The 19,226-nt window shown below is 40.6% G+C and overlaps 1 protein-coding gene across 3 annotated transcripts in view; it reads left to right on the forward strand.

Moving 5' to 3' along the window:
• LOC116047287 (TGF-beta receptor type-2) overlaps positions 1–18,038 on the forward strand; it is a 34,635-nt gene extending 16,597 nt beyond the window's left edge. For all 3 annotated transcript variants that reach the window (XM_031295960.2, XM_031295961.2, XM_031295959.2), the window contains exons 4-7: positions 2,465–3,240; positions 4,720–4,861; positions 13,699–13,823; positions 17,006–18,038. In XM_031295960.2, coding sequence (XP_031151820.1) covers positions 2,465–3,240; positions 4,720–4,861; positions 13,699–13,823; positions 17,006–17,185 — 1,223 coding nt within the window. In that variant the 3' untranslated portion in view covers positions 17,186–18,038. The remainder of the gene's footprint in view (positions 1–2,464; positions 3,241–4,719; positions 4,862–13,698; positions 13,824–17,005) is intronic.
• Positions 18,039–19,226: the final 1,188 nt, after the last annotated feature.

Consider the following 19,226-nt stretch of genomic DNA (forward strand, 5'->3'; position numbering starts at 1 on the left):
CAGTACCTCGAAAGTTATATCTGTTTAACCTGCACAAAAATAGAAACTTTGATGTGCCAGGCTATTTTTATTTCTTGGCGGGGAGCAATGATTTTCTGGAGTCTCAGCTGACAAGACTCCCGGAAGTCACTGAGCTTTGTTTTGTTGCAGATTTTGTTACCATTGGATAGAGCCAGGCTAGCAGTTTCCCTATACTTCTAGTATTTATGCTAAGCTAATTGTCTCCTGTCTCCAACTTCATATTTAACCAACAAATAAGGGACTTGTACCGATCTTCTCATCTAACTCTGGGCAAGAAAGCAGACAAGCTTATTTTCCAAAATGTTTCCCAAATTTCTCCAAACTATTTCTTTACAGAATTATTTCACTTAACAAACACTGCTCCAGAGCAAAAACTTTTAACTGAAGGGAAATCTTAAATCAAGAGGGTTTAACCATTTGGGTACATCCTCCCAATCCCCCAAATTTTAAAGATTATTTTTTGGGCTTTTCCACCTTTAATTTTTGACAGGACAGCTAGGTGAGAAAGGGGAGAGAGAGGGGGAAGACATGCAGGAAATTGTCACAGGTCGGATTCAAACCCTGGACCTCTGCATCGAGGCATAAACTTCTCAGTATATGTGCGCCTGCACTACCACTGAGCCAACCCAGCCACCCAATCCCTCAAATTTAACACTAAGACTGTGAAAGAGTAATTCACAACTTTTGCCATTCACAGAATCTTTTCTCCTGTAAGTGAGGGTTTTGGCAGAAACTGAGAGAGTCTGGGAGGCACAGTGACAGGTTTGTTGTGAGAAATAGCTTCTCGCTCTACGAAAATAAAAACAAACTGTCTGGGGCCATGTTGAGGATTTCAGACATGTGGTTTCCTGTTTAGAAAAAAAGAAATTGCAGAGAAGCAGAGGGCTTCACTGGGTAGTCTGCTAGATGCTTTCCCCGTTTGTTGCCCTTATTTCATCCCAACTCTGCTCATCACATCTACATTTGCCTCTAGTTTCGTCTCAGTCTTTAAGCAAAATGGGGAAAATGTGAGCATTTTTCTGCTTTGAAACTTTTGCAATCTTACATTTCGTAACCAAAATGTGAAACCAAAATAACTGCTAATTTTAAAATGTTTAAGAAAGTTGTGCAGTTTAACAACTAGACAAGACGTCGTATAAATGATTAAATTTAGAACTCATCAAACTGTGGACCAGTTGGGGTTTTCTTCTTTAGTATGTTTTGTCTGGAGATATAGTTTTTATAAGTCTGTTTATGACTGCAGCTTCAAATACTGGACTATAAACACAGCACAAGCATAAACTTTCACTGTTTGCCAAAACCGTAGCAGCTCCCAGACACACCACCACCTAAATTATAAGAATACTATAAAGAGACACAATATGTGGTTGACTGGGTTAGGGTTTGGAGCCCAGATGCTAACTTTAGCTTTCTGATACTTATAGACATTCCACAGGGACGGCTCAGGTTCCTCTGCTGCTCTGAGGATATTACTTTACTACTAGTTAGATGCAGATACAATCTGCAGAATTGTATTTCTTTGTATTGTGGGTGACAAATTGTTTTATGTTAATGCTCATTCCATAAAAAGCACAGGTGGAAAAATACAGTGTTTCAAAACATCGTACAGAGAGAATAATAAAATCTCCCACTTTTGAATCAATACTAATGTGGTTGACAAAATAATCCCCATGTAGTAGCTGTTCTAAAAGCTTTAGATATATATATATATATATATATATATATATATATATATATATATATATATAGGGCTGAATGATTTGAGGAAAATATCTAATTGCAAGTTTTTCTGCGAGATATTTCAAGTTGCAATTATTATTTTTTAGCTACATATTGCACCTTCTACAATCATGTAAAATAAAGTAGTAAAAAAATAAATGAAAAATCCACTGAAAATAGGAGATTTCTGTTGACAATCTGTGATATGTAACAACAGTATTCCAGCATTTATCTTATGAAGAAACAGTAAATATAATTATGCATACAAAAATGTTAAATTAGACCAAATATTTCACATTTGATATTGCGGTCTTCACGATAAGCTAATCGTATTCTTTCAAATCGCGATTTCGATTTGAAAATGATTACTCGTTCAGCCATAATACATATTACATGACCTTTATTAGCAGATGGAGTTTGCGCAGTGGTCGTGAAATTGTTCAAATTTCTATTTTTTTAAGAATGTGTGTCATATACTGCATGAAGATCATGTGATATGATCAAAAGATCCAGATGAGCCACTAAACATAATTTGTGGTGCAATTATTTAGTAAACTGTCTGTGTCGAAGGTCAAGAATTACATTTTGACGTGTTGCCTATTTACACAACCAGCAGCTCTGTTTTTTTCAATGTTAATGTAAAAATATAACAGATTAGTACAGCTTAAAACTCAACTATGTGAATGTGGGCATCATCTCAATCTTTTAGCTTTTGTTCCCTCAGACATGGATTCCCAGGTTGTGGCAGTCATCTTAGTGAGCCTTGTGCCTCTGCTGGTTATGGCTGTTGTCGTCATCACTTCTTTCTACTGTTATCGGGTCTATCGCCAGCGGCAAGCCCGCTCCAGACGCAAGAGGGGTCTTCCACTGGACTTCAGTGATGCTCACGCCATCATGATAGACAACGAAGGTTCCGACAGTAGCTCCACGCACGCCAACAACCTCAACCACAACACAGAGCCGCTGCCCATTGAACTGGATGTTCAGGTTGGAAAAGGACGCTTTGCAGAAGTTTACAAAGCCAAGCTTAAGCAGGGCTCTTCAGTCAGCGAGGAGCAAGGCTTTGAGACAGTGGCTGTTAAGATTTTCCAGTACGAAGAGTACGCCTCCTGGAAGAACGAGAAGGAAATTTTCTCAGACGCAGACTTGAGACATGAAAATGTGCTTCACTTCCTGACAGCAGAGGACAGGAAGGTGCAGAGACAGTGCTGGCTGATCACAGCCTACCATCCAAGAGGAAACCTCCAAGAGTTCTTGATCCACCACATCATCAGCTGGCACGACCTGTGGCTGCTGGGGGGTTCGCTAGCATGTGGAGTGGCGCACCTTCACAGTGACCACACCCCCTGCGGTCGCTACAAGGTGCCTATCGCACACAGGGACATTAAGAGCTCCAACATACTCGTGAAAAGCGACCTGACCTGCTGCCTGTGTGACTTTGGCCTCGCCCTCCGCCTGGACAACGCTCTGTCTGTGGACGAGCTGGCCAACAGTGGGCAGGTAAAGCCTTCTAATCCTAAATTTGGGGATTTTATTTAGTTTTGCTTGGCTTTTTTGGTCCTCTCAGAGATTTAAAAAAAAAATCATCTCCTTATAATTTGCGCAGACCAGAGACTCTGACTCAAGTTTGAGACTGGGACTTGAGTCGCTCTAAGACTTCAGACTCAACTCAGACTCGAGATGCGGGAATTGTGAACAATCTTTATTTTTAGAAAACGTCCGATGAGCTGAATGTTATTCCCCTCCCTGTGTAACCTATAAACTGCCTACGCAATGCGTAACATATCTGTGCAGGGCCACACGTGAAAGAGGGCAACAAACATGTTGACCGCACCGCGAGCTGCTGTGCCGTTCATCATAAGCTTTGGCTTTAAAAACTTAAAGAGAGGAGCTAAATGCAAAATGTGTGGTATCAAGATAAAGTGTTCTGGCTCAACCTCTAGATCTAATTTTATCATGCACCTGAAAACGCACACTGATAAGATAGCTAACATGTTTAGCTCAGCATTGGCCATCTAACGTTAACTTGCTTCTTGCTTTAGCTACGACGTACGGGAAGTTAACTCCGTCAGTTGTTTGCTAGATGTTATTACATATAGCTATGCATTATTATAAGCAGCCTGGATGAACTCAGCAGGTGATACAACACACATTATAACCACGAGAGACTTGAGACTTGACTTGGACTCTAGCTCAAAGACTTGAGACGTGACTTGAACTCTAGCTCAAAGACTTGAGACGTGACTTGAACTCTAGCTCAGTGACTTGTGAGCATCTCTGGCGCAGACGCACCAGACACAGGCCATTCCAGGCCCTGCCAAAACATTTCTTTGAAGATATTTATCAGACCTTGAACAGAGCCGTGCTTTCAATCACACTTTTCATTTCTGATCCTCATCACACAGGGACTCCATCTCTAAATATTTGGCACCCTCTATATATTGGCCCCAGATGGATAATGCTGATAGAAATAGTGTTGTAAGTGTTCTGAGGTGGACGTTTTATAATAGTCACAAGCAAAACAGGCTTGATTGATTCTTAATGGACTCATTATGCTGATGTAATAGGCCAGAGTCGTATTAGACTCTGTTATGAAAATGACTCATTATAAAAAGGCCTCACCCTTAACTGCACAGCACACCTAATGCATTGTAATGCCCTTAATGCATTTGGTGGAAGCGCCAGTGAACACATTTTCCGAGGTGGTAATTATGTGAGGACAAGCAACGTGTTGTTGAGCACCGAGCTACCTTTTGTTTTTCCAATTATTTTATAAATCAAACACGTTTTTAATTCAGATAAATGGGATGCGACAGCTTACTACAGCACAAAATAACTACCTGTCACTTGATTAATGCTGGTAAATAATTCTTACTGCTAAGATGGTCTACATAGCTAGGCTTTTTCAACTAATCAACTCCTCTGTGGTATTATGGACTGTAATGACGTAGACATCTTTTTCACCCTGTTTTCTCTCAGGTGGGTACAGCCAGGTACATGGCCCCGGAGGTCTTGGAGTCTAGAATCAACCTAGAAAACATTGAGTCTTTCAAACAGGCTGATGTTTACTCCATGGCTCTTGTACTGTGGGAGATGATCTCCAGGTGTAACGCAATTGGAGGTAAGATATGATCAGACACACATGATTGTAGGATAAAATGCTGGTCATTGTCTCCTCTAATTCTCAACAGGAAAGCGAATGAGCATATTTCCCAAAATGTTGAACTATTCCTTTGATTATATTCCCCTTTCCTGCCCTCAGGACCCACCTCAGTGTTTTGTGTGTGTTTATGGTGATCAAGTGTGTTTTGTGGACACCTGCCTTAAACATGATACAATAGCATTAGTCTATATTCTCGATGTTCCACTTCTGGGATTGCTCCAATGCCGTAGGAAATTCTGCCGGATGCATGTCTTTTCTCCAATGAGCGTTTCCTTCCGCTTTCTTTGTGTTGGAATTTTAAACTCTGGTGGATTTATGAGGACTGTGGTTGACTGCTCCTCAGATTGCTGCATGGTAAATTGAGACAGCTAGCTAGACTATCTGTCCAATCTGAGTTTTCTCTCGTACGACTAATACAACTTTTGAATAGGGTTGGGTATCGTTTGAATTTTAACGATTCTGATTCCGATTCCTTGTTTCGATTCCGGTTCCTAACGATTCTCGATTCCGATTCTTTTAAGAGGCAGGGTCAAAAAAGTTTAGGATATTTTAAATGAGCTAGCTAACCAATGGTCTTTCTGAAGGAAATAGTCTGACCATCTCCATCAATTTTAATTCTATGAACTTTTTATGAACTTTACTATGAATTTCTCACAGGGCTGTTTTCAACTACAATATAAATATCAAATCTATGAACTTGAATATAAATATTATAAATTATGAATATATTTTCACAGGGGTACACTTTCCTCAAGAGAGCTTTATTTTTGAAAACCTCATGAAAACACATTTACACATGAGTGTATGATGCTGCAGGTACTTAAACATGTTACCGTGCTCCCACTGATGGGCTAACCTGGTGCAGAATAGCAAATAAACAATAAGAAACAACTTGTAAAACCCAGTCCAGATTAGCAGCAGGTACAGTATAAAATCAGAAACAGTTGTTATTTGACCATATCTGCCTTCTCAGGCAGGATGCGTGAGCCTTCTGGACAGATAGTATCTCCTGCTGTGGAGAAAACACAGAACACAGAGTCGTGGAGTCACCAGCCTGGCTAACGTTCGCAATCTCAGGTCGTAAATTGTCTATGAAAAAATACATGGGCTAATTTGTTAGCTGCCTCAATGTTGGTGCAAGACATTATTTATTGTATATGTATTGTTTTACTTACCGGATTCGGACTGCAGTGCAGTCACTGCGGTGCCAGGCTGGGGTTGGAGCCAGAGCCAGAACCAGAGGAAGAGGCAGCGGAGGACGGTCGGCGCAGCGCGTCAAAGACGGGGCACACATTTATTTCTACTCCATGAACTCGGAGGTGCTTTATCATGTTCGATGTGCACCCTCCTATGCACGAAACAATCTTGTCGCAAATGTTGCATTTTGCCGAGATTTCGTTCTGTTTAGAAAAGTGAAGCCACACTTTGAACCGCCGACGCACGCTATCCATGTTCGACTCGCGTGTTCAGCGGTTTCTTCTTCTGGTCGGCGGACTGTGAATCGAAACTAGGAATTGAAATTTAAACTTTTGAACGAGTCCGGGAAAATCGCAAAGCTAGTCCCGGTTCCAATCAATACTCGATACTCGATACCCAATACTTTTGAACGTACACGTTCCACCAATACAAGTTCCTTCCCGATGTTATTTTGCAGCGACGCCCATGACGATTGTGATTGGTTTAAAGAAATGCCAATAAACCAGAGCACGTTTTTCTCCCATCCCGGAATGCTGTGTGGACTAGCCAGAGCCTCGTATGCAGCGCTGTGGAGGAAGGTCTGGCAAAGCGAGACTACAATAGCATGGACACACAGTAAAGTTAATAGTAGACATAACTCTGTTTTTCCTTTTTAGAGATTAGCTGAGTGTAAAGGAAATCAATAGAAGCACTGATTGATGAATTTCCCTTTGTGGCCTGTGTGAATATCCTCAGAAATACTGTAAAAAGAAAAATTGCCTCCACAGTTCACATGACCTCTAAGGAATATGAGCACATTGATGGCTTTACCAATTAGGAGCGCAGTGAGCAACTCCACCTCCACCAAGTTCACTCACCACATGTGTGACATAGTGCGACAGGACTTAATCGTGTGTCTTCAACGACCCATTTATCACTGTGGGAACAAAATCTAAAAGTTTCAAGCACACAATCCATCTTGTAGAAGTCTCAAGGATCAGCTTTCACATTACTAATGTACCGTTACTTATGTTTGTCATTCTGTAGCAAAAACAAGGCCAGGATATGTGCAAATAATAGAAATGGGTGATTATCTAAAGGCAAACCACAGGGCAGTATTTCATGTCGACATTCAGTTGTTTGTTTTCACTTCCCTTTAGTGTCTCTGTGGTCCAGTTTGTTTCTGTGACTGCTCCTGTCTCCATTGTGTCAGAGCAATGATTGAAAGCCGGGTATGGGCATGAACGCTTCTACTTTGGCGTTTTCCTGTTTTGCCCCCACGGTTACCCCTGGGGGCCCTCCTTAAAGTGTACTGCGCAGTTAGGCTGCACAAGAGTCCTCTGAAGAAAAATATGGGCCAGAGTGACCCACAATCCCCCTTGCTTTTCTTTCCCAACAGCAAGAATATATGTGCCCTGTGGGTACACCTTTTAAAAGAAAATAGACTATTTCCTGTTATGCAAAGAACACAGTCCCCAAGACAAGCGGTTGATGCGGATGAAGTTGTTAGTAGGGGTGTCTCCTTTTATATGAAGATGTTTTGCGGCTTGACATTAAGTTTTATTCATCACAGTCATCCTCCTCCACTCATTTCATTTAGTTGTGAGTCTTTCATTCCCTTTACAGTTATTTAGAACTCGACAAAAAAACACTGTACATGGCAGCAAACATTATTTTAGACCCACATTTTTCTGAATGTCCTTGCACAGAAACTTTCTCGACATTTTTCTGTCTCTTTCTTCCTACCCCTAGGCAGGTGAGGCAGCAGTTAATTACTCTCCCTCTGCACAGAAACACTGTAGACAGCCATCTAGCTTTACTCATGCCGACACAGACAGACAGGGAGGACAGGCTGGCGCAGATTTACTGGAGGGAAGGGAAGCAGAGGGGTTCCCGTCCCACCCCTGGACAAGAATAGAGACAAAAGATAGAAGCAGCTGGAATAGTTCACGTTTTTCTGTACATCTCTATCCACTTTCCCAGACTTGGCATGTCTTCGAGACAAGCAGAGAGCTGAAATCTGTAGTTCATTAAGGCCAAAAGCCAAGGAGACGTTCTCATGCTGAAAGGGTTGTACAAACACAGCCAGCCTCCTACCTTGATAGCCCATGAGGAAGGTGGAAAGAATAAATTGCGTAAATAAGAGACAGTAATTTGGTTTTGCTCCACTAGCAGCTAAGAAATCTCCTTGTGTATTGTATGCTGGCAGAGATCCGGTATTGATTCTGGAATTGGAGCACCATGAGAGTGAAACTGATGTGTTTACAGAGTGCACTAAAAGAGTTTCATGCTTTCACGCTGCTGGCCTCTTTTGTCCCTGGAGGTCGTGAGTCACTAATGACACCCTGAAAACTCACCTCCTTTGAGACAAAATATGAACATGTGTGGACATGCACAGAAATTCAGAGTGACACATCCCAGGGCATCATTATAAAGGCTGAGGTGAAGCCCTGGTTTCCTCTCATCTCTGATGCCTCCCGACTGTGTGTTTGTGAAAGACTGATGTCTGATTAGCATTGTGCGTCTCAGTGGCAGGCAGCCACTCTGTCACTGTTCCTGGGGGCTGTGGTCTGATCTTATATATGCCAGGTGAGAAGAACACAGCCGTCTGTCGACAGTGCCAGTCAGCCAGCCATGAGCCATCACTTTGCTTTCTTTATCTTCCAAGACTATGAAGACCGAGGAAGAGTTAGAGTGAGAGGGAAACCGAGAGATCAACACACCTCGGAGAGAAGGAAAATCTGGATTCAAGGCTCAGGCCTTTTTTTTATCTCTGCCTCTGTTCCCTAAAAATGTCTCTCCTGTATAATTTAGCTCGTCCAGATTTAGGGCTTGGAAAGACTATGAGGGCGTTCCACAGGCGGGTGGGGCTACGTAGGGGGATAATAGTGGAGTGGTGTTGAATGTGGAGCTGCAGACGGAGAAATGCCTTTAGTCCCTAGAGGGAGAGGTTGGGCTAGACTGGAGAGGAGGAGAGGTTAGGGCAGCTGCTCTCCAGATGTCAGAACATCAACTCCTCCAGGACTGGAGGGCCTGATGGTCCTGTGTGTGTGTTTGTGTGGGGTCCACCATAATCCACATTTTGGGACAAATCTAAACAACTTGATTGTGGATGAATTAGGGACAAATTGTGTGTGCCAATTTGGTTTCACTGAAGTTGCATCCAGTGTGAGCTAAAATAGTTTTTTGGTCTTCTTTAATAATGGTAAGGTAAAGGTTAGTGGCATGTATCAGCTATAGTTAATGGTAGGGTAAGCCTCCAGGCTAAGTCAATGCCATATGTACAAACGTAAGCTCTGTTAACGTGTAATGCACATGTATACATCTGTACTAAATGACTTTAACAACCTGTGAGGAACACAAAACAAGTGTCACAGCCACCGCAGCCTAATGAAAACCAGCAGAGGCGGCTGGGAGTGGATTAGTCGAGCTGTTGTTGAAGACTCAGACTCATTTCGGGAAACGGACAATGTTATTGTGATCACATTACCCATTTATTTCCAAGCACATGTTGAAACTCTGTGTGGATCTGTGTTTTTTTTGCAATATTTATGTATTTAGGTGACAGGATTCTCTTTTTTTTTAGCATCATGCCTTGTTGAGCGTAATTAGACAAACAATATTAACTTCTTTGGGCAGCAGCACAAGAATATCAAACAAAATATCAGATGCTGGTTTGGATTATGCTCACTCTCCACTTTGCTGTATCAATTTAATGGTTTGTGTTTCTCTTTCTTTTTGTTTTGGTCCTGTTTGGTGCGCTAGTGCAGTTTGACTATTAATATCTAAACATATACGTCTATGTGCTTGGGCAATAATCAAAACAGCATCAGTGCAGCATGTGGTCATTCCCTGTAAGACATGAAAGAGGCCATATAGTCATTAGCTTTGGAAACATGGCTTTGCTGTCATGGATGTATATCACAAGGGTGACCTTCATTGAGAAGTAACCCCCAGTCTGCAGTGTGTGATTCAACTTAGTTTCTTTTGGCTGCAGATTCTCAGACAGTTTCTACAGGAATGGCTGACAACTGGCATGGAAAATAGACATTAAAGCCTAACTCTCGCCAAAATGCAACCTAGGGTCTTTTTGTGAATGTCAAACTTTCGTTTAAAAGCAAAATTAGGACGGAAGCGCAACTTTTAAGATTGACCGTATTTTCGTTTTCGGTCAAATGGCCTTTTGAATGGGAGTGCTAGGGGCACTACTATGATCGCATCAAAATCACTATTTTTAAACACTAAGAAGGCTCGACACAACATGAAACTTTGCTCGAAGTATGACCAGGGGCTCTACACATGAGCTCGATCATTGAGAACATTGTTTGTGTACACAGAGTTCACTGAAAAGAAAGGTTCACAACAACTCACTTTAGCAGTTGGTTTTTCCGCTCGCCGCCATCTTGCCAGTTTGGAGCTTGCCATTTTAGTATTGTTTCATTCTTTTTCAACTACAAGGTCAATATTGTTTTTCACTAACGACAAAACAACAAATTATCTTTCATATCATATTAATTCTATGGAACTAAGCTTTAGGAGCTTTCCATCTTTACTCTCCTCCCTGTTACGTTGCATTCGGAGATCGACTATTTTTGACTGGCAAGATGGCGGCGAGCAGAAAAACCAACTGCTACTGTGAGTTGTTAAAACCTTTCTTTTTAGTAATCTCTGTGTACACAAACAATGTTCTCAATGCTGGAGTTCATGTGTAGAGACCCTGGTCATACTTCGAGCAAAGTTTCATGTTGTGTCGAGCCTTCTTAGTGTTTAAAAATAGTGATTTTGATGCGATCACAGTAGTGCCCCTAGCACTCCCATTCAAAAGGCCATTTGACCGAAAACAAAAATACGGTAAATCTCAAAAGTGGCGCTTCTGTCCTAATTATGCTTTTAAACGAAAGTTTGACTCAGGTACATTCACAAAAAGACCCTAGGTTGCATTTTGGCGAGAGTTACGCTTTAAGGATGAAATATGTGCTTGCTTTGCAAAAATTTACATCACTACATGTCAGCTGTTGTAGAAGACATAGTGTAAGTTCCTCATTGTTGCTGTGCTGAACTTGTTATATTGCTTTGCAGAAATCTCGTCAATATGCAGTGTGTGACTTTTTGCAAACCACAGCACTCCTCGCTTGCCCTGTGTTGTGTTTTCAATAGCCTTTGCTAGTTCAGAGTTTAATTTCAGGTTGGCTTGAAAAAAAACAAAAAACATCTTTCCCTTTTAGAGCAGGGTTGGCCAATCTTTCCATCCTGGAATACACACTTCTGTTTACACTGCAAAGTACTCACTAGTATGATTCATATATTTTGGACCCATTGTTTGGAGTTGAACACATAAACATGTTTGCCCAAAAGTTTACAAAGTGGATTTGCAGTTCAGAACACAGTTATACACTTCCTTGGACCTGTCAAAACAAAAATAAGCAACTGTCTCCTTTTTTTTTATATTGACTGATGGTTGGGTGGGGCCATGTTTAAGCTTTAATGCCAAACCAGAGGGAAAAAAAATTAAAAAGGAAGTTTCAACCTCTGAAAAAGTCCTCTGTTTCTCTAGTCTGTGTCCCAGAAACCACCAATCCCTGTTTGTGGTCATCATAACTTCCAGTCAGCTTCTTTTTAAAAGAAAAGTTTTGAAAGAGTGAAATGAGACCTTCATCTCATCCTACAAGCGGTATACTAAGAAGTGGATGGTCTATTCCAGTCAACACTTTAGCGGATAGTTGAACATTACTTTCATTCATTAAATTTTGGTATATAGTGGCCGGGTTGGAACAGTGGGTAGAGCAGGCGCACGTGTACTTAGAGGTTAATGCCTCGACGCAGAGGTCCAGGGTTCGAATCCGACCTGTGACGATTTCCTGCACGTCTTCCCCCTCTCTCTCTATCTCCCCTTTCTCATCTAGCTGTCCTGTCAAATAAAGGCAGAAAAGCCCACAAAATAATCTTAAAAAAAAAAAAATGTTGGCATATATAATAGTCTGTATACGAGATGTGTCAGTTCACTTGCAGGAACGACATGTTGGCCTCCAGAGCTGGCTGGCACTGCTTTGTTCCAGTGATGTAAACTCAGAGTGACAGATTTACATACGGGACAATGCAGGACAAATCTGCAATGTGCCTTTCATTCAGTTTATGTTTTGCAGTCTGTGTGTATTTAGAGCCAGATATAGTGTTTTGTAGAACCAGCTTATTGCACAATCAGTGACTGGGACTGCCTTGTAGGTGTCTGTAATGGAGAGCTCAAAAACGAGCAAGTCCAGCTTTAGGTTTGTATGCACGCTTAGAAAAAAGAAATGATAACTAAAGAAACAACAGAAACAGGTTCTACTACAAGAAAATGTAGACGCAGTACCCAAATACTGACAAATACTACCAATTGCAGGGGACTAATCACAAGCAGTTACTCTGCTGTATGCCTATACTGTCTATTTCATAGCATATTTTATGACACTAGATAGCAGCTATAGCATCATTGTAAGATGTATCACTGTTACTCTGTATTTTTTGTTTTGATTCCCATCATTAAGTCATTAGTTGTGATACTTTTCTCACTTCTTGAGAAAATTCAGTCATTCAACATCATTGTGCAATAACTGTTTGACTCAGTTCACTCTGTCAGGTTTAAGTTATATGTACTCTAGAAGTACATAGCTGTCTTTTTTAAAAAGGGAATTATAAAAGGGATCCATCCTGACAGAGTTATTGCAACATATGAGAGGGATCATTGTTTTCAACAACCGCCAACAGTCGATTTAAGGCTTTCGAAGTAGCCTGAAATAAACAAGTGGAAATTGTGTAATCTGTGTGTGCTGTTTGAAGAACTTTTGTCTTACGTCTTTGTTGAGGCATTCTCTGCCTTTTCATGTTCTGGTCATCTTTTAATTATTGAAAATCCACTTGAACTATTCACTACAACATTCTTGACACTCATGTGCCTCATCAGGCTTTTCTTATCTCTATGGATTCTCTAAAACTTGTGTTTTCTTTAAACAAGCCCTGTACGCTTCAAAGCAAATTGGAATTAGAATTGTTGTTTTTACTCCAAGGATACATTAATTCATGTAAAGATAAGTTGTCTTTGGGAACTCTTGACCCACCATTTCCAGGCTATATCCTTCACACCAGTCTTTTGAAATCTTGCTCTGAGTAAACTTAACTGGTAAATTGTTTTTGACAAGCACTCTGGATTTTGTTGTGTAAGGAAGCAAGCACAAAGTCAAGGCTGCGTTAGTGAGATACTTTAAGCACATTGCACGCTGAGGGTAAAAATTCGATAATAATAAGTGCGTTTCTTCAGCAAATCTCCCCCTCAGCCCCTCTGTCGGCAGCACAGGATTCTTTAGTTGTTTGTGCTGCTTCAGTGCTATTTAAAGTTTGCAACCTGCAGTTTTAATTTAGAGCGCACAGGGAATCCTTTGAAAGGTGTTGTTGATGTGTGTGCTGTGGGCCACTGCCATCTGATCTCGCCTCTTTTTCAACAGAGCTGCATCGTTCAGTAGATGGGAATCTGTTTCAAAGTGTATAAACAACCGCAACTCGCAGGCTAATGTGTCTGTACCTATTTTGTGTGTGTGTGTGTGTGTGTGTGTGTGTGTGTGTGTGTGTGTGTGTGTGTGTAGAGGTGAAAGAGTATGAGCCACCCTTTGGGAACCTGAGAGAACACCCGTGTGTAGAGAGCATGAAGGACAGCGTTCTCCGAGACAAAGGAAGACCTGAGATCCTCGACAGCTGGATCAACCACCCAGTAAGAGGCACCACGCACACAGACATAATCAATCAATCAACATTTATTTATATAGCACTTTACAGCAACCAGCAGGTATCCAAAGTGCTTCACATCAGAAAACAAGAATAAAACAACACATCATACAACAAAAAGAATGAAACATAGAAAACCGTAAAATCAGAAAAGGTTACATAGAAACAGGAGGAGGAGAGTGAAATTGTCACACCACTACTACGTATTAAAAGCCATTCTAAACAAATAGGTTTTGAGTTTGCGGATATCAGGGGGTAACTTGTTCCAGAGTCTTGGGGCAGCAACTGCAAAAGCCTGATCACCCCACCGTTTATACCTTGACCTTGGGACTTCTAAAATCAGTTGATTTGAAGGCTACAATGACCGGTTCAATTCCAATGTAGGGTGTAGAGAACGGGAGTGATGTGTGCACGTCTAGATGTACTTGTTAAGAAGCATCTAGACGTAATAAGTTTATTTGATATAGTAGCCTACCTTTTACAGACAAAGTCACAAAGTGCTTCACATGATAAACATTTGTAAAAATACAGTAAAAACATACATGCTGTCTATGACAAGCTGCTGCTGTGTGAAAAACAAAACTTTGAAGCTGCAGATTTCATTTTCAGTTTTAACTTCATTCTCCTGTCGGCTGAAGTGAATGCTTTTTATCATTTGTCAGTTTTTAGTCGTGTCTACTTGGGTGCAAATTTACATTAATGTTGATAAATGTCTGTGTTACTTTATGTGCATTATCCACTACAAATAAAAATAAGAAATATATATAAACTAATAAATAAATAACGAATTAACAACTCCGGCTGGACAACCTACAAAAAGCATAATGTAACACTTCTCAACCAAACTGTTTCAGGAACGAAACTAGGAACTAAAAGTCCCCTTCGCACATTCCTGTTTGCGTTTTCTGGCAAAAGTTAGGCAAATTAGACAGATGACAAATTAAAGAGACAAGAGCTGTGTTTGAGATGCAATTTTGATATACAAGGAAACAACAACAGAGAGTCATCCTGTAGTTCTTTGTACAGTATTTACTGTTGTTACAGGACAAAGATGTTGATCCCTTTTCTTAATATTAAAAAGTATCATCCAGTACCTTGTTTGGTAAATGAAGCTGTACACAAACTAAAGCAGATGCGGCGTCTTGTGTTCGAGCTGTTAGCGATGTTTTTGGACATTTACCTGGCTGGTGACGTCATGGCACCAATTAAAGTTAAGTTAATTAATATTTGTTAGTAGGCCTGTCGTGATAGTCAATAAATCAATTAATCGCACGATAAAAAAAATGAGCTTGATAATTTTTCCGGCCACGATAATCCCATTTGCATGCTTGTTTGTTCTCTCTCTCTCTCTCTCTCTCTCTCGTTGGGTTGAGAGTTGGAGCAGGGTATATGTATAGTATAGTATATGAGCGATATCCGCCGTGTTACTCTGCGTCCTGTTTTCTCCCTTTCATTCCTAACCACACAGTTGACAACCTGCAGGTGGAGGCGGTGAAGACAGGCTCGGACATAAACACCACGGGCTGCTGTAGTCTCGCAAACGGTTTCAGGAAAGTTGCTGCATGTGTCCGACAATGCACAGAGCATTAACCGGTACAAGCCTACAGCTGTCAGTGTGTCAGAGGCTCCCGGACGGTGAACTGAGACTCCGTTACCTGCTTGTCAAAAATCGCCACTTACTAGCTAATGAATTAGCCTGAGGTAAACACTAGCTATCAGTAAACAGAAGTGACATGGTGGCTGGCGTGTGTGTGCATGCCCCCGTGAAGCTCCGACCTGCAGACAGCAGAGGAGCAAAAGAGACAGTACAAGAAAAAAAATTAAAAAAAGAGTACAAACATTTACTCGCCATGTGGCAGATAGCCACATAGAAATAGATAGATATAATTTATTAAGTATATATTATTATTTAAATTTAATATTTAGTGTTTAATAAATAATTGTTAAATGTAGTACAGAGTCTGTAGTCTATCGCACAAACACTCGAGAAATGCTGCAAACATTTGACAGCCAGTACGAATTACCTGGGAGAACATACGTGTCACAAACGGTAATTCCACAACTGTACAACACCGTGAAAGATGACATACTAAAGGAGATCAAAGACATATTGTGGATATTTAAAATGTCTTCCAGTTCCAGTGAATATTCTTTAGAAATAAAAGTTTGAGCTTTGAAAAGGTGTACCTGCATTATTATGCCATTATCATTATATTAGATGAAAATGGTCTCAGAATGACAATATTATCGTTTATCGCAATAATTTCTGGGACAATTTATCGTCCAGCAAAATTTGTTATCGTGACAGGCCTATTTGTTAGCAATACTTACATGCCTTTATGCCTGAATCTTCCACCTGCATTTTCTGTGGTAAAACATACAAGTCTTAGCATCAATATTATTATAAATGGTTTGTGTAGACTAATATGAGCAACTGGGCATCATAAACAGATACGGTTATCATTGCAATTGTAAGTTAAGATACAGTACGTATCTTGACAAATTTGCTAGAGCAGCGCCTTTTTTCTGTTCCAGTAAAAGTACCCTGTGGAGTTTTTGACCTCTAGTAGCGCTATGGAACAGTTTTTTTATCAGTGGTTCCCCGTTTGTTTGTGCGTGAGGATGCGCGTGCATGCGGGTGACACAATACATAGTCCTACCAATGGTTTCACACAGCAGGGAAGAAGAAGACGACAACTTGAAGCTAGTAAATGCTAGATGTAAACAATGCACAATTTAAAATACTTAAAGAATTGGCTTTGTAAATGTTCTATGTGGAAGGAAATGCACTCAACAGTTTTGTGAGACATCAAGGACACAAAGAATGTGTTTTTGTGTAAACATAACTTTTGTTTGTTTACAAGAAAACTTCACAGGGCAACTTTAAGCTTAGTTTCAAACTATTACTGTTTTGTATTGCGATACAACATAGGCATCATAACTTTGATGAAAGGAGGATTTGTTGCAGGACTTTTGTATTAGACAGCATTAGTTTGTCTGCTTGTACACACACATATTGACACACATAAACACACAGATGGAAACACATAAGCACACATGGAACATTTGTAGTTTCAGCTTGAGGTGATGATATTCTGTCTTAGTCAGACTTGTCCCAAGTTTGTAGTATTGACTGATTATATCTGTGCTCCACTGCACCCCGTGCAGGGCATCCAGATGGTGTGCGCCTCCATAGACGAGTGCTGGGACCACGACCCGGAGGCCCGTCTGACAGCCCAGTGTGTTGCTGAGCGCTTCGACGACATAGAGTACCTGAACAAGCTGTCTGATCGCTCTGACTCAGAGGAGAAGATCCCTGATGAAATCTTAATGGTGGATGAGAAGTAGAGCTCAACAGACACAGTGCCCCCACCAGGGCGGCAGAGAAAGTACAACCAAGCAGCTGGAAGAGAAAGAAATTCCAGTGGATGCAGTGTTTGCTATGGGTTTGTCAGAAATGTGTGACAGAGTAGCAAACTGGAAAATCATGTAGATGAACTGATACCAGAGATGGACTTCCATGTACAGATCAGGACCAAGCATACATATCGACACCAGGGACCGTCTTCTACATGCTTCAAAGACTGAATCAAGTCACATACAAACAGGGAAATTACATTATAAAGCTTTTTTAACCAAATACTATTTGCACTTTATCAATATCTATGCACACCAAATGTTATATATTCAGTCTGTCTTTTTTGTTCTGACAATACTGGTTATTATAATATAATGTCAGGTATAGGAAATAAAGGGACAGCACGTATTTAGAAAACAGGGTAAAAGGAAGCAATGTAATATATTAAGACAGTTAATAACACTACTATGCCCCTTATAGTCTATTTGACTGCATACATAAATGTTTTCCTAGGTGGCATGGTGGCCTTGGATATAATTCTGCAGGACTGGATTCAGGGTGCAAGTATAATATCTTGTGCATGAAATGGAGAAAAAAAAACTACAACAAAGAAATAGAAAACCCATCCAATGCAATAATCCACAGGGAAAGTTGATATCATATCTCAAGGACTATGAATCGTAAAATAAAGACAGCAAATTCAGCCTGAAAGGTAGGTGTATATGCTATAACAGCTGAACTATACATTTTGTTACATAAAAGGGAATTCTGATCCAGCAGTCAGAAAAGATCTATATCAAAGTCATTTTTGTATAAAAGCCATAATTAAAATTGTTACAGGTCTCAATGTGTCAATCTTTGTGTTTTTATAGCTGTCATATTGCTTTATACTTTGAACTTTGGTGCCAAAGATTATTCCTCTAAGGATGTTATATGAGATGATTGGCACCATAAATTCTATACTTAACAGTTATGTAATATTTGATATCTCTAACATTGAATCAAATGACTCCCTGTTAATGTTGCTAATAGGGTAGTCATTGTGATACGTTACAAAAGTACACCTTATGCACTGAAAATATGCTTTTAGTATGGAGCGATATAAGCTAATTTATTACCGGAGACCTTGGCTTCTGCAGGAAGACAAGCTCCCTAAAGTCATGGCCTTGATGATATCCCATCAGTTGATCTCAGGCTTGGAACATGAAGTTGATGTCCCAGTCCTGGCACACTGTGACACAACTTAAATCATATCAGTGCAAGTAATGCATGCATGCCTCATTCTGGCATTTAAACTTGCATATTCCATCATGCACACTATATAAACAAGGCATTTGCAAGCTCATGGTAGCAATTCTCTATTGATTGACAGACAGTGCCTAATGTTTTTACATTGTGTGTGTTTGCGTGTGTGTTTGTGCTAGATGGGGTTCAGCAGATCCACACAGTGTTTGGCATTGAGTGTGTCTACAGTGTATTTTGCCAATAGACCTTTCATCCTGAGCCCACAGCTGACTCAGACTGGAATATGTGTCTGCCTGTCTGTGGCTCTCTGCCTACCTGTCTATGCCACTGTTTGCCTGTGTCTCAGCCTGTCCGTGTGAATCTTGCAGGCAGCTGCTTTTAATTCATCCACTGGATCCCAGAATCTATCTTGCAATGCTTTTAAAAAAAAAGAAAAGCTCCTGTATGTAGTATGTATGTGTATGTGGTCATGTCAGCATGTCAGATTTAGCTTTCTTTTGTCAAGCCAGATGCTATGTGATCATGTCTCCCTACAAGACTAATTCTGTTATGTCAAAAACTGCCTTTCTTATATTCAAAACAGATTAGCCTAGGCTGCAGTTGTGAAGCCGCACCACTGAAAATACATGAACTGCTGAACAAATGCACTTGGGAACAGTATGAAAAGTGATTTATCAGCTACAGTGGGCTGACTGTTGTCTCATAGGGTGGTTTCCATTGCCCTTCCTACAGTTTACATGCTCTATTTACATAAACTATGCTACAGGCACACTCGGTATGGGCTGC

Source organism: Sander lucioperca, chromosome 14 (genome assembly GCF_008315115.2).
Source record: "Sander lucioperca isolate FBNREF2018 chromosome 14, SLUC_FBN_1.2, whole genome shotgun sequence".
Classification (NCBI taxonomy): Eukaryota; Metazoa; Chordata; class Actinopteri; order Perciformes; family Percidae; genus Sander; species Sander lucioperca.